This window comes from Lipotes vexillifer, unplaced genomic scaffold (genome assembly GCF_000442215.2).
Source record: "Lipotes vexillifer unplaced genomic scaffold, Lipotes_vexillifer_v1.1 scaffold2315, whole genome shotgun sequence".
NCBI lineage: Eukaryota > Metazoa > Chordata > Mammalia > Artiodactyla > Lipotidae > Lipotes > Lipotes vexillifer.
In genome coordinates, this window is record NW_006792404.1 from 819,309 (window position 1) to 833,670 (window position 14,362).

Sequence of the window (14,362 nt, forward strand, 5' to 3'; positions counted from 1 at the left end):
CCTTCTTTGTCCTTCAGCTTCCGCTTCTCCTTTTTCTTTTTGTCTTTGAGCGACACGAGAGCTGGGTTCACGGTGACGGGCTCCCCCATAATCGTGGGCTTTGGCTGAATGGGCTTTAACGGAGGACTCTTTGGTGTGGCCTGGACCGCCGTGGTTGTGAGGGAGGGCAGTCCGGGTATGGTCCCCGTGGTGGTGCCCGTAAAGGCTGCAGTGGGAATAGCGATTAGCTGTGGCGGCGTTGGGGCCGGAGCGGGGGCAATGGGCCGGGCACTTTTAAGCTTAGAGAGGTTTTTGTCCATTTTGCAACTGTTGGCTTTCTTGCCCTTTTCTTTCTCTCCCACATTTTTCTTGTCGATTAAGCCTTCCGCTTCCAGTTTGGGCATTTCGGCAGCCAAACTGCCGTCTGCTGCCGAGCAGCTGTCTACGGTGGCCGTCATGTTGGAGATGACTGGAAGGTTGCTGAGGTCACTGTTGAGGCCCTTCTTTTTGCCAGAATTCTTCCCAGGCTTTGATCCGATAACAGAGCCCGGGCCATTGCTCATCAGCTCTCTCTTCCCCTTGGGGGTCCCGGGGGGGTTCCCCGAGCCAGGGGACACTGGCGCCTTCACCTGCTCGTAAGTCGATACACTTGTGCTTGGCTCGCTGCATTCCAGCGCCACGTTGCTCAAGGCCTCCTCACAGTCCGAGATCTTGCCCTCGCTGTCCGGTTCGAACTCCAGCTTGTTCTCTGGGTCTAAGTGGGCGTGAGCCTGGTGGTACCTGAGGCCGTTGATGTGCTTGTACTTTTTGTTGCAGTTTGGGTGCGGACAATCAATCAACACTGGAGAAGAGCAGCCCTGGTCCAAAAAAGTCGTCTCTGGTTTCCCTTGAGGGGTGGTGGGAGTGCTTCTCGAATTTGTGCGGACGCGCTTCCCGGGCTTACTGTCCTCGGAGCTGGAGTTCAGGTCTAGCTCCATCGGAGGCTTGTTTTTCCTTTTGTTGGTGGAGGAGGGGCTGGCTTTGATGTCCTCGGCGGCACAATTCGGGGGTGTCCTTCGCCCGCTGGCATTGAGGCTGCCCCGCCTCCCTTTCCCATTGGCCCCCCCTCTGTTCTTGTTCTGCAGCCCTCTGGACTCTGTGAAGCTGGCCTCTGAGCCCGGGGCAGCTGCGGTAGACCTCGCTCTTTTCCCCCGGCCCCGGCCCCCTCTCATCTCCAGGTCGCTGGTCGGTGACTCGCAGAACCTAGGGAAGCAAGTAACAGACGTCAAAACGAGCATCCCCAAAGGAGCCAAGTGAAATCACAAGGCACGCAATGCAGCAAAGAGCAGGCGACACCCCAGCAGCTTGAGGGCTGGGCCCAGATAAAGAAAAGTCACCCAATTCTTCCACTGACAATTTCAACACCTGCGAAAGAACAGGCTACCGATGGCTTAAGTTCTTCCTCAGAAAACCAGCTCCGGTAGCTAAGTTTCCAATCCAGTTCAAATTCCCATATTGAGAAAAAGAAAACAAAGGAGAAAGAGAAGGGGCAGGAAGTAGTGATCTCCCTACAAAAAAAAGCAACCCAGCATCTGCATTTTACTGTATTCAATCCTGAATTGCTCATTGCTCTTTTGCCTGGTTTCAATTACAAACTGACTTTTATGTATTATTAATCTCTCTCTGTAGTCTCCTTGCAAAGAGACGATGGGGGAAGGAGAGGGGCAGAAGAGGAAGGAGGAAAGGAAAACACAGCCTGAAATCAAAGGCTCCATATGCCTACCTGGGAGGGGCCCAGTCGTGCTTGGTGCAGTCCAATAAGGTCCCTACATAAGTTTTGTTCCTCCACGTGACATTGACCACTAGGACACCTGCAGGAGTGGGGAATGAAGACGGACCAAGGTTAGCACAAATTACCCTATTTCCAGTTCATTTATTATTACTATTCTTTTTACCAGCAAAGCTCTATTCTCATTTGCTTTCAAAAGCTGTGGTTTGCATTCTTCCTCTTTCTGGTTTCAGTGACCTCAAGCAAAAACCCACAGGAAATCGTGTGTGTGTGTTCACGAGCATATGCGTGTGGTACAAAAGGGTAAGGGCTGCGTGTGAGAGTGTAATCAAGATACTGCTGACAGAAGGAAATGGTTTTTGCCATGTCCTGCTGTAAAACAGCAACACTCACCTCTTAATTTTTCTATTATTACACATAATTGCTTTCGTTTGGCAAGCAGCCAACAAAAACTAAGCCCCAGTTACCAGTGCTTAAACCAGAAGGTGACTGAAAGGGATCGGTTTTGCTTCCAATTCAAAAATATAAAATAACGGTGATTTTTACTTAGGGAAAAAATGATGCGCATGCACAAAAATAGGTCTAGAGCGGGAGAAAGCGGGAGCTTGGAGTTCAGATAGCAGACAATCAGCTATGATTTCTCTTTCCTAATCCTCCCCTCTCTGGCTTTGTGAGACAAGAATCAGCCTTGGTATGGTATCTGTTTCACTGTTTGGTATTGTTTCATATTAAGGACTCCTAAAGTAGCCCTCTTAAGAAAATAAATGTGCACAATAGGTTTGCTCTTGGGGTTATCTTTAGAATCAACTTTAGTAAGCATTTGCCACAGAGGATTAGAAAAAAAACTGCAAGCCATTCTGCTTTTCCCAACTGCTTTGCAGACAGACAATTTAATTTAGCACTGCATCTGTGAATTACTAAACTAAAGTGCACTTAGTATACCAAATGTCACAGGGAAACAAAATATAACATCCTCTTTATTTCTCTAGAGGACGTGCCATATTTTTTTAAACTCACTCCTTTAAGGCATACAGTAAAAGGACCTAGATTTTGAGACACACATAAAATATGAGGGTAAAGAAATAAAGTATTTAAGTGTGTCTTCGTTTCTATAAAGCACCATTCCCCCTTCTTTCTTGGAAACACCAAGGGGCAATACTCAAAGTCTATTTCTAGCTGGTTTACTCGCTTGCTCACTGCCGTTTTGAATTCTGCAGAAAATCTGTACTGAACTCCTTTGTGGTTAGGGACACCTCACAAGGTAAGACTCATTTCCTTGGGAATGTCTTTAACAGCAGGTAAAATATTTGCATCGTTGGGACTCAAATAGTGGGGAAGAAAGGATTTCTTTCAAAAGGCCCAAAAAGAGATTTAAAAATTGTTTTCCATATGGTCTGTGTTACTATTACTTAGGTGACAGCTGAACTTACTCACTATATCAGTGGGGGCCGGGGGGGGGAGGGGGTTGAGGGGGAGTTAGCACGAAGCAAAGCAAGCATTTCCTCAAATCATAGTTGACTCCATTCTAATTCCTTCAGGGGAAAAAAAAAAAGTAAAGCCATTGAGTATAAAAATTCTTATTGAGATGAGAATCGATGGTAATTAGGCATTTGGTCAAAATGTGCACAAGACGGAACAATTGGAGGAAAGGATTCTTTATGAGCACATCCCTTCAGGAAAAGGGAGGGGGTGGGAGACAAGGCGAAGGGGAAGACGAGCTGGTTTTCTCATCATCTGCTCTCTGGGGCACTGTGTGTGGTGTCAAAGACCTTTGCAGCTGCTTAAAATTCTTTAGCATGTCAGCTATATTTACAGTGCAGGAATCTATCTGTACTGCCAGAAGGGTACTGCATTTTAGACGCAATAGGCTGAAACACCGCGTTCCAGAGTCCCTGATGTAGCACAAATGTATAATTAAAATTGCTTGAAAGGAAACATGAAAGAAACAACAAACCCTCCATTCTTACAGTAATAAAATTAAAAACAGGAAAAGTCTGCACAGACACTTAACATTTGTCTGCAGTGAAAGGCTTTTGTTATTGCTTCTCCCCAAAGGGTTTCGCGTTTCCAGCAAATGATGGCCGCGGATTGGCCGACGCCTGCTGGGAACTCCAGCGTCTGATTGGCTGAGCCGAGGGCGGCCGCCCGGGCCAGCGAGGCAGCAGCCTGGGATAAAGGAGCATCGCCAGGGGAAGAGGCGGCCGCGGTGGCGGGCTGGCCACGAGGCGAGGGCGCGCTCCCCGAGCCGGGGCTCTCTTGGGGACAGAGGGCTGCCCAGCTCCGTAAATCAACGCGGGCTGATCCATGTGTTGAAAGGCTACTGTCCGCGTGACCGTGCTGGCTTTCCCAGCACGACCCACACTGCGCAGCTCCACGCACACACATCACGCCCGCCTGCTCACAACCCTCAGCATCAAATTCCTGGTCTCGGAACAGGACAAAGGGAAACGTGGGGGCCAGAGAGAAGGACGGGACACCAACACACAGTTAATCGTTGGTTAGGTGGGGTTATAGGGTGAAGCTGTCACATGGGAGAAACACAAGTTGAAACTTCCACTCTGCAAAACTATTCCCAACGCCTGACACTATTTCTTGAAGCCACACTCCTATTTAAGTACAAGTGACAGTATTATAATCATTATCATTCTTAAAGAAAAAAAGTCTATTTTCAACTTCAAAGGGCCTCAATAAGTCAGCCTAATTTTCCTAGAATCCCTCTATATTTTAAAATATGTTCAAAATAAATGTTCTACTCCCTGGAAGATTTTGAACAGTTTCTTAATTAAATACGTGTGCTTGGTCTATTTTTCTTTATATGCACAGTCCACAATGTCACGTAATATTTATGTCTGCCTAGAATTCACGTGCGAATACACGCACGCACATGTTTACGCAGCCAAATCTGCTCTGTATTGGAATGAAGGCTTAAGGAATGCTTCTCATATAAACTACAAAGTGTACTGTTTCTTTGTCAGGAAGTCTATGTTTAGACAACATCCTATTGTGAGGGGCCAAATACAAAGGTAATGTTTAGTTCTAAAAGATATAAACGGCTTATCATTTTGGAGTCACAGCATCTTGAACACTTTGTAACCCATGGCCATATAAAGCAGACTATACTTTTTTAAAGGCATAAATGCCCAACATGAACATGAGTCCTTCAGAAGCCCAAATTTGAATTTTATAAACCTGGGCATGGTTATTTTTCTCACTTATCATATATAAACTAAAAACAAATGTACATTTATTCCAAAAAGAGTTAATATTTCTCTTACTACACACTTATTCCTTCAAACATCTGGCCAGTTTGCAAGGTGCTGGGGACACTCTGCACAAGTCCTTTTCATCTTTATCTTTTCAGGTATCCCACCAGATTTATTATCTTCCCTTCCCACCCACAGACTGGGCATCATCTTTCTCAAAATGCTAATAATGCCTGCCCTGTAACACTTTATATTTGAAAAAGATCTTCAGATTATTGCCAATAAAGTAAAAATAAAGCTGAAGAGAGCAACAGATGGTTTGGGTGTGCTTCCCACACAGGGTTTTCTTCTTGTATTAAGGGTATGTCTTAGATACTGGTACACAATCTAAGCTGCTGCCGCCACAAACCGTATTACCTACTGGACACTTAGTAAGAAGGTGGTCTGTGTTCTATAACCTGAGCCCTTTCCCCACCTCTATAAAAGCCAAAAGAGCCCTGAGATCCCATAAGGATTCCACATTCACAGTGCTCTGTTATCTCCTCTTGTCAATACTTCACAGTTAAGTGTTCCTAGAGAGATGGTCAGGCCCATTAAGCATTTATTGTGCATCTACAGGGTATACAACACTAGGAACCTATCTGGTGCTATAGAATCAACCATGTTTTCTGCCTGTAACTCCATACAAACTCTATACTTTTAAGAGTCTGCAAATTTGTAGCCGAACATAGGGATACCCTGTATTCCAGAAGTGGAAGTGTGGTTTGCATATTACCCATACTAGAGAGTAGGCCCCTTAATCCATCTCATTAAACTAGACCCAGGATGTGACTTTCATAGTAACCGCCCTGCCCACAGTCCCTGCTCAGAGGGTAGTCTCAGGTGACTAGGCTCCTATACCACTTATCCTAACCCTGGCCTCCTCTGACTGTTCCAGTGATGGGCAACTGACTCAGAGGTAACTAAACAAGGATGTGCTTTGGGAATCTGAGCTAGTGGTATAGAAGGGAAAGTTGATAATAAGAGTAGAAACCTGTGGGTCACAAGCTACTGAAGGGAGAGAGGACCATGATGGAGACAAGGATATAATAGCTATGAGACAGAGGCCAATGGGTAGTGCAAGGCCCTCTTATTTGTGTGTCCCTTTTCCTACCTGCTTCATCACTGACGGGGTGGAGGTGGCGGGGGAGGGCGGTGTCTCACCAGGACCCAGGACTGTCCTGATATTTTCCAGTCATCTTGTTAAAAAGTTGTCCCTGGGCTTCCCTGGTGGCGCAGTGGTTGAGAGTCCGCCTGCCGATGCAGGGGACACGGGTTCATGCCCCGCTCCGGGAAGATCCCACATGCCGCGGAACGGCTGGGCCCGTGAGCCATGGCCGTTGAGCCGGCGCGTCCAGAGCCTGTGCTCCGCAATGGGAGAGGCCACAACAGTGAGAGGCCCGCGTACCGCCAAAAAAAAAAAAAAGTTGTCCCTGGTTCTGAACTACAATCTGTCTTTGAACACCTAGGGCCTGGCTGTGCCTTCTGATACCCTACAGACAGTCCACCTGACAGCCTTTCACCCACGCAAGGACGATGACCATGTCAATACACCCTTTGCCTCCAGTTGCCCTCTTTTTTCCCCTCCAGCATAAACAAGTTTCTTCAACCATTCTTGATATCACATTTTTAATTGCCCTGGGAAAAAAACCTTTAAAGATGGACTTGACCAAACCCCCAAGGAAAGTTCAGGTTTCTAATGAATTAGGACCAAGCAGAGACCAAGTCTAACGTTCTCTCTTATATGAATCCTCTCCATGCCGCCAAAAAACGGCCACTCCCTCCTGAGTCCCCACTACGCTCCATCCAAGTCCTCTCCCCAGTGGATGCTCCCCAGAATCCATGGTTTCCCTCTGAGTCCACAGCTAGACACCTTCTCAGCCTCCTCCCTACCGGTTAGACGTGCTCCTGTCCCTCAGTTCTATGAAAGGCAAGTGAACCGATAAGTGCCACTGCCAGGCCTGACCCAGAAGAATCTCCTGTGCATGTGTCTCAGACCTCTTCACCTTCCTGGCTCGCTGGCAAGGAGACCAGAGCAACCCGGAAGGCCACAAAAGATGGCAGAGCCTCCTTCAGCTGGGACCCTATGACAAGGAGAAGCCGCATCCAACAGGAAGACCGAATTCACTCCATTAGGTGAGCAGCAAATAAACTCTTACTGTTTGAACACTGCGGAGACTGTCTTAAACTACACGGTCCCTTTAAAACCTTACTCCACTCATATACACAAGAGGCCTGTCTCTTCCAACCCGACTCCACTCCTTAAAAACATGAGCACCGTCTGCACCGACCGTACCTGTGGGCACAGTGCCCAGCACATGGAGGGAGTTCATTCGACTCCCAGGGGCTACTAGATGATGACTGAAGAAAATCGAGATGGGAATGTTACCCAGTGTCTTCTTTTCACGATTACCATACTTTTCCAATAAGCATCGTCTCCCACTAGCTTCAAGATGATAGGAATTCTCCGTGGAGAGATTTTGCTTTGAAGATGTTATAAATATGGTTTATGAATTACTGTTTCTGGGATTTGTGAAGATGTTTCCTCAAGAAGTGGGCAAATGCCTGATTTCCCAGCGGATCAGCCTAACTCTGTTTATAGTAGAGTTTACAGACTGTTTCAGAGTTTTTAAAGTGCCTCACCCCTGGGACAGAAGTCTTTCGCCAAGCACTGCAAATGCCGAATTTGGAAACCGACATCGTTTTTTGACCCTCTTATTCACACTGCCACATCTGGATGGCCTACGCGTGCACTTGTGCAGCAAACAGAAACCTCACTCCAGTAACACCGAAATGGAACCCATTTATGCCACGATCCTTTTTTTTTTTTAAGTGTACACATTTCTTTCCTCCTTTCCATTTTTTTTTTCTAGTAGAAACATTAGTGACAATAGAAATGCCACAATATGCTGTTTCCTGAGTACAGGATAAAGTTCATGTATTTAGGATATCACATTACTGTCTATTTTTATACAATGTGACTATTGTACAAGGTAGGATTTATCACCACTCCTCTGTACTGAACTCCCTCCTTCTAAAATTCTGTTGTGCCCAACACTGGTACTTTTGAAAAAGCTGAGTCTTCTCTAGTACACTTGTTCATGTTTCTGGCTTCAGAGCTTCAAACCTTCAGATAGGTCTTTCTTCAAAGGACAAAAGTTGAGTTTATAATCATTGGGGGGAATTTTAAATTCACAACTGGGTTGTCAATGAAGTAACTGACAGCCAAAGAACAGAGGGACCTTCCTATTACCTCTGCCAAGGATGTATGGAGCACGAGGACCAGGAAAATAAGTGTGCGACATGACCAGAAAATGCAGTATTTTTTTTTAAAAAAAGAGCTCTACTGCTGGGCTGAATGTTTGAAGAGTCACTTTAACCACATCCTGTAATCAAACCATCTGGAACACAGTGCTGCGATTAGTCACCCTGAACAGTGGGCTTTATCTGAACAAATAGTGTAGGCAGTGGGGTTGGGAGATAGGGCAGTATTAACAAGGGGAAGTGTAATGAACGCTTTATGCCCTAGTGTGCCGCCACCCCAGTCATAAACCCCTGAGACGCACTGCTCTGGTGTTAATGTCCTGCTTTATGAAAGCACAGTGAGCTTAAAGATTAAAGGAGTGAAGGGCTAAAAACTGCTGGTTCGGATAGATGTTCTCTGTCGGCGGCGGCTGGAAAATGCTGGCACCACGCTGTCTACGTTAATTATAACCTCTCCAATGACAGTTCAGCATTCCTAGTAGGGTTCAGTGTTATTTTCAGGACATTAGGAACAAGGTCCGTTTATGGGAGAACAGTTATGATTCTTTATTTGCCAGAGGTTAATCTGAACACTGAGACATTTCTTTCTGGTTCGTCTAAAGCCTTTCCATAAATAACAAGAAAAAATGTAAGACCTTAATTCAAATAAATGTGTTAAACCAATACCAAAAGCAATGGCAAAAGGCTGCTGTGATCTACATTTTAAAAGATGATGTTCTTTCTTACTTGACTGTGCTTATCTCTTTCAAAAGTACATTTGATCATCGGGATAGAATCTATGGAAATCTTAAAACAAACAAAAAACCTGAAAGGATTCCCCCCACACACACACAAATACATCGAATAAGCCCTAGAAGAGGGGGTGGGGAAACTTGGCAAAAGAAACCTTGTTTCCCCATGGGTCTTATGGTTTAATACACAAAAGAACAGAAAGCCACTTCCATCACTGTCACCTCCCCCGCAGCCTTTGTTCTGAGGCCTGATGAGCTGTATTGATTTGGGAGAATCATTGAGCTTCTTGGAAAACTAGACTCTCGCTTATTCACTGCCATCTATTTCTTTCCCGTGAAGACAGGTGGTCGATATCCAGTTGACTGGTCAGCGCAAAGAAGCTCTCGCTGCTTTTCTTTTCTCACTTCCCTAGAAACGTTATCCTTCCCCTCTTCTAGAAAATACAATGGCCTATGAAGAAGTCTTGTGGGTAAAAAGGGGGAGCAGGAATAAGGCTCTTTTTGTAAGGCACCACCGGGAACACAGAAACGCTGTCCCACACATTTGCATGGGAGCCTGCACCATATATGTGGATGGTGACAGTATTTTCACTGACAGAATTACACAAGTTTCAGCCTTCATGAAAACTTTGATAGCCCAAGATATAATTTTTAAAAAATCAAAACAGATCACTAGAGCTCAAATAATATTTACTAAGAGATGCTTTACTTCTTTTAAATAGTCATGTTATTCTTTTAAATAATACTTATGTTTTAGCAAGTTTCATAGTTCACAGGTGTCATTATAGACATTTGGGGTTAGAGCCAGGCTGCGTCCAAAGCCCCCTCACTCCCCCCCCCAACCCCTGTGCTCCCAAGAAGATGCTTTTCAGATTGTTATCCATCAGGGCCCAGACAGAACACAACAGGTAAAAGATAAAAGATGAAGGAGGGAGAGAGAGAGAAGAGACAGAACAGAAAAAAAAAGCAGTCTCTGAGCCAGGCATCTGGAACAATTTAAATGCATTAACTGAACAGGTACCTGTGCAGAGTATATGTACACACGTACACATTTGTACAAAGAGGTTTCATTTCTTGTCTTTGAAAGTCTCAGTAAGGTATCCTTGAGGCTTGATAAGCGACAGCACCACTCTGGTTTCCGGGGCAAAGTTCTAAACCTGAATTTTCTCCCCCTCCTTTGCAGGCAGGCATTAGTTTATGTGAAATCAGATGCACTTAGATGAATGATTTCTAGTGCTGGCAGGTTTCTCGGGCCCTCTCCTTTTTGGAGGCACAACTTCCTCATTAGAGTAGGAGAATGATTTCTCATCCCCCCGCCCCCTTCTCTTTCTCCCTGGGAAGACGAGGGTTTAATGCCAACAGTAACAGAATGGACTCCCCTGCCCCAATCCAGTCTCACAAGCTTCAATTATTAGCTGGTTGAGAGATCATATTTTCTTCCTTTAAATAAAAGCATTCTGAAGTTTGGGAAAGGTAACTGATAAGTATTTATTGAAGTAGGCCTGCAATGAGCCATGATAACGATATGGTTGTTATTTTATTACCTCCTAACACATCGTTCCTTAATTTAACAGGGTTATTTTAGGAGACAGCTAGGGGCCCTGGGCAGACAGCACACAGCCAGCATGCCCCAGGAGGAGAGAGGAAACAGCCTCTATACACTCCCACTTGCAGCTTCGCAGGCCACTGAAGATAAGCAACTGGAAGAATGCAGGCCTTTCAAATCATCAGGCCCAGTCGTTTCCTGCACTTAATATTAATTACAGGATCTTTTCAGCTAACAACGTCTGCATCCAGGATCTCCACAATGCTGTTTCTGCAACTTGAAAAACAGGTAAATGGAACAGCAAATCCAGGCCACAAATAAACTATCCTGAAGGTAGAACCCTCCCCTCTACACCACTGCCCCTAAAAGAGAGTGTTCTTAGGGCTAAAAGGAGGAAGGAAGGTGCAGGAAGCCATGAATTTGAAAGGTCGTTTAACAGATACCTGCCCTGTCCCTGTTTCCGGCTGCAGGCTTCAGTCTGTTTCATGCCCACTGCTCCCGCGTGGCAGGAGCAGCGGAGGACGGGGCAAGAGGGGAGGCAAAGTAATCACTGGGATGAACGAAACTGAAAGATGCAAAGGAAATAAAATCTAAGACTGAAAACCCTCACACACTTGGGGAAGGGGGTAGGCTCGGGAAAGGGTTATGAAGGCATCAGTTCTCCCAATACCTCTCATCACCTGTCTTCCTCACAGACCTCTTGTAGATCAATCTCGGTGGGTGATTAGCAGTTTCAGATTTAAATGCTAGTGAAATGCTTGTCAGAATCTGCGTTCACAGCTAGAGATTTTAGGACTGCATTTTTAAAGTAATTTCTTCCCATCCCCAGTCCTTGAGATACAAGGAGACAGTGGGAACCAATTGACATTTACGCTCATATCAAAAAGCTGCTACTGATGCATGTATCTCCCTGGGACTGAAGAGCCAGGCTTCATATAAATTATGATGCTTTATTTAAAGCCAGAGCGCTTATTTGCTTTTGTGCCAGCTCTGGGCCCTTTTCATCTGCAGCTCTACTGGGCCCAGGAGAGCACACATTCCTACAGCTCTGCTGGCCACCAGCTGTGTCACCGTAAATCATAAAACCTCTGAACAAGCCATTCTTTACAAAGGCCAACAGCATTTACTGGAAATGATCACTCTGCTATTATTCCACTTGCTGAAATTTAAAATAGCAATTTACAACAGCAGCTGAAAAACAAGGAACTGCCTCTTTCAATTGTGTGCGTGTGTGTGTGTGTGTGTGTGTGTGTGTACGTCAACGGGAAGGCTCTGATGTATCTGGCACACAAAGGGGTGTATTTTGTGTGTCCCCTAAGACTCACCATCTTTGCACATCTAAAAAGGAAATGAGGAACGCGGACGTCCGAGAAGCCAGAGCCAGCCTCGCAATGCGAGGCAATGGGATAAGTGAGGTTTCTGTCACTGGGGACCCTCCCTGCTCTCACCTGGAGGTGGCCATGGCCAGCAGGCAGCATGGGAGGTAATTCACACCCTCTGGTAAGTGAAGCCACGTAATTATGGCTCAGGTTCAGAATGTAATAGAAAAAAAAAATAAGCTGAAGGATTAAGTCTAATCAAGCTCAGTCTGCAGTGAACTTTACCTCAAGGACTGGACAAGGGAAGAAGACTCAGAGTGACCGGGGATGGGACGGAACAGCCTAAACGCCTAGAGAGATGGCTCTGGAGACAGACCCACCAGGCTCAAAGCCCACTTCGTAGCTGCTTCATCCTGAACTACACCTCTCAGAGCCTCAGTTTCCCCATCTACAGAGTAGGAAGAATATGAATATCAAAGAAGGTGTAATTTGTGGAAAGCAATTAACGGGATACGGACACAAAATAGTCACTCAGCAAATGAACTCGGGCTTTCTCACCTCCGGACTCTTCCTGTAACTGAGGTCCACCCACTGAAGAATGGAGGGAGATGCCAACGTACTAAGGATCCCCCACTGGGAAATACAGCCAGCAGCAAGCAAGGCCTCCTGCGTTGCTTCCAGGGGAAGCAACCTCAGATATGGGCATCTGTACTAATTATCCTATATTCCTGGTGACCCCGCTTATTGAACATGTGGTGTATCTATCTATCTCTGAGAATCTTAGGGGCTGCAAATTCCAACACTAAGGACTTTTATTATTTGATAAACAGCAAGGTCCTACTGTATAGCACAGGGAACTATATTCAATATCCTATGATAAATCACAATGGAAAAGAATGTTTTAAAAAAGAATGTATATATAGATGTAAACCAAATCACTTTGCTGTATAGCAGAAATTAACACAACATTGTAAATCAAATATACTTCAAGGTTTTAAGAAAGAACTTGTATTACTTCTATACCTACCACCAGTTTCAACCAATAAAAAGTCATCCTTCCTACCACATCCACGGTTTAAAGCAAACGTTTCCTCATTTCAGCGCTCAATAGTAAAGCCACTGAGAAATGCAGTTCTAAATCCCTGAAGCCTCCTCTCTGAACTGGGGTAGGGAAACCTCACGTCAAGACTTTAGGAACAGCGAACTGAACACCCGACATCTGTCTAAATTACCAAAAAGCAAATTTCAAGGTCCCCAGTACCTCGGGGGATGCTGATAGAGCTTAAATGCAAACTCATCTTTCCGACCCCAGCTGAGCAGACCAGTTTTCATGACAATGGTCAGAGGCTGCCTTCCCACCCTCCCCCATCCCACATTCCAAAGTTCTTATCTTTCAGGGAAGAAAACAGCCCCACAGAGTTACAAGTATTTCAATAATGTGCTTAGAGACCAGCTCTTTTCTGTAAACAAGCCTAATGAAGCGTGACTAACAGTGCTCTCTCCCAGAGCAGAGCACAGGGAAAAGGGCCTTTGTTAGCACTTACTGGAGCAAGTAAGTCATCGTTTTGCTGGAGCAGAACAAAACTTAGCTGGTTATTGATTGACCATCCTCGCTCCGTGTCACTGCTTGGCTGTCTGCTTCTATATACCGTGTGTATAAATACATGTGTTTACGTGGACACAGAGGTGCTCTAGACACACTCCCGCATACACAGTCACGCGCAGCCATCTCGGCTAACTTTGGGTGACATTTCTCTGCAAACCAGATGAAGGATTCAAGGCATCTAACTGAAACCTAATTCCTCTCTGATACCTGTATCTCCTCTAGCCCTTGATATTACCTAACGTTTCTCTCCATGCTGTCAGTACCACCGACCTCAATTCTAGAGCCTGTAAACCGACACTCCCCGAGGACACTTCATTAGTTTCCAAAGTCATATGATTACATCCTAGGGGTGACTGGCTTTTGCTTTTTAATAAATTCCAAACTGCCAGTGTTTCCTTCCCCAATTCACCTACTGATTCTGAAATTTAGCTCCACATGATAAATGCTAAATAAATATCCCATGACGACTCGAATTCTCTTCTTCGATTAAAGTTTGCCTTAAATGGTATTAATACACGCAACAATGATGTTAGCAGGAATATTTTAAGTTGACCTGGACTTCTTTTTTGGACCAACAAGAATTTGAGTCAAAACTTGCTTTCCTTGCAACTCTGAGCACAAATTTCCGTATAAATTATTGACTGCACTTTGGCCTCATCTGAAACATTAGCCCCGCAGGCTGATAAGTTCTGACCCCAGGTGGCACATCAAGCCTCTGAGAAGAGGCTGGACCGCTGGAGCTTTGCACTGGGGACTAAGGCGTGAGAGCCAATCCATCAAACGCTCCGACAGCTTTTACAGCCTCTGAGCATTAGGCCCAAGTCAACCTCCAAGACTCCCATTGTTCACATGATTCTCTTCTTCTCAGGTCTGATGAAGTTAGGGTTAAGTCCAAGGCTTCAGCAGG

General features: G+C 45.4%; 1 protein-coding gene across 1 annotated transcript in view; it reads right to left on the bottom strand.

Moving 5' to 3' along the window:
- ZNF608 (zinc finger protein 608) overlaps nt 1–14,362 on the bottom strand; it is a 106,486-nt gene that overhangs the window by 7,604 nt on the left and 84,520 nt on the right. Inside the window, 2 exon segments of the mRNA XM_007465519.1 lie at nt 1–1,221; nt 1,742–1,829. The exon segment at nt 1–1,221 is cut by the window's left edge and continues 13 nt beyond it. Of these exon segments, the coding sequence (XP_007465581.1) occupies nt 1–1,221; nt 1,742–1,829 (1,309 nt within the window).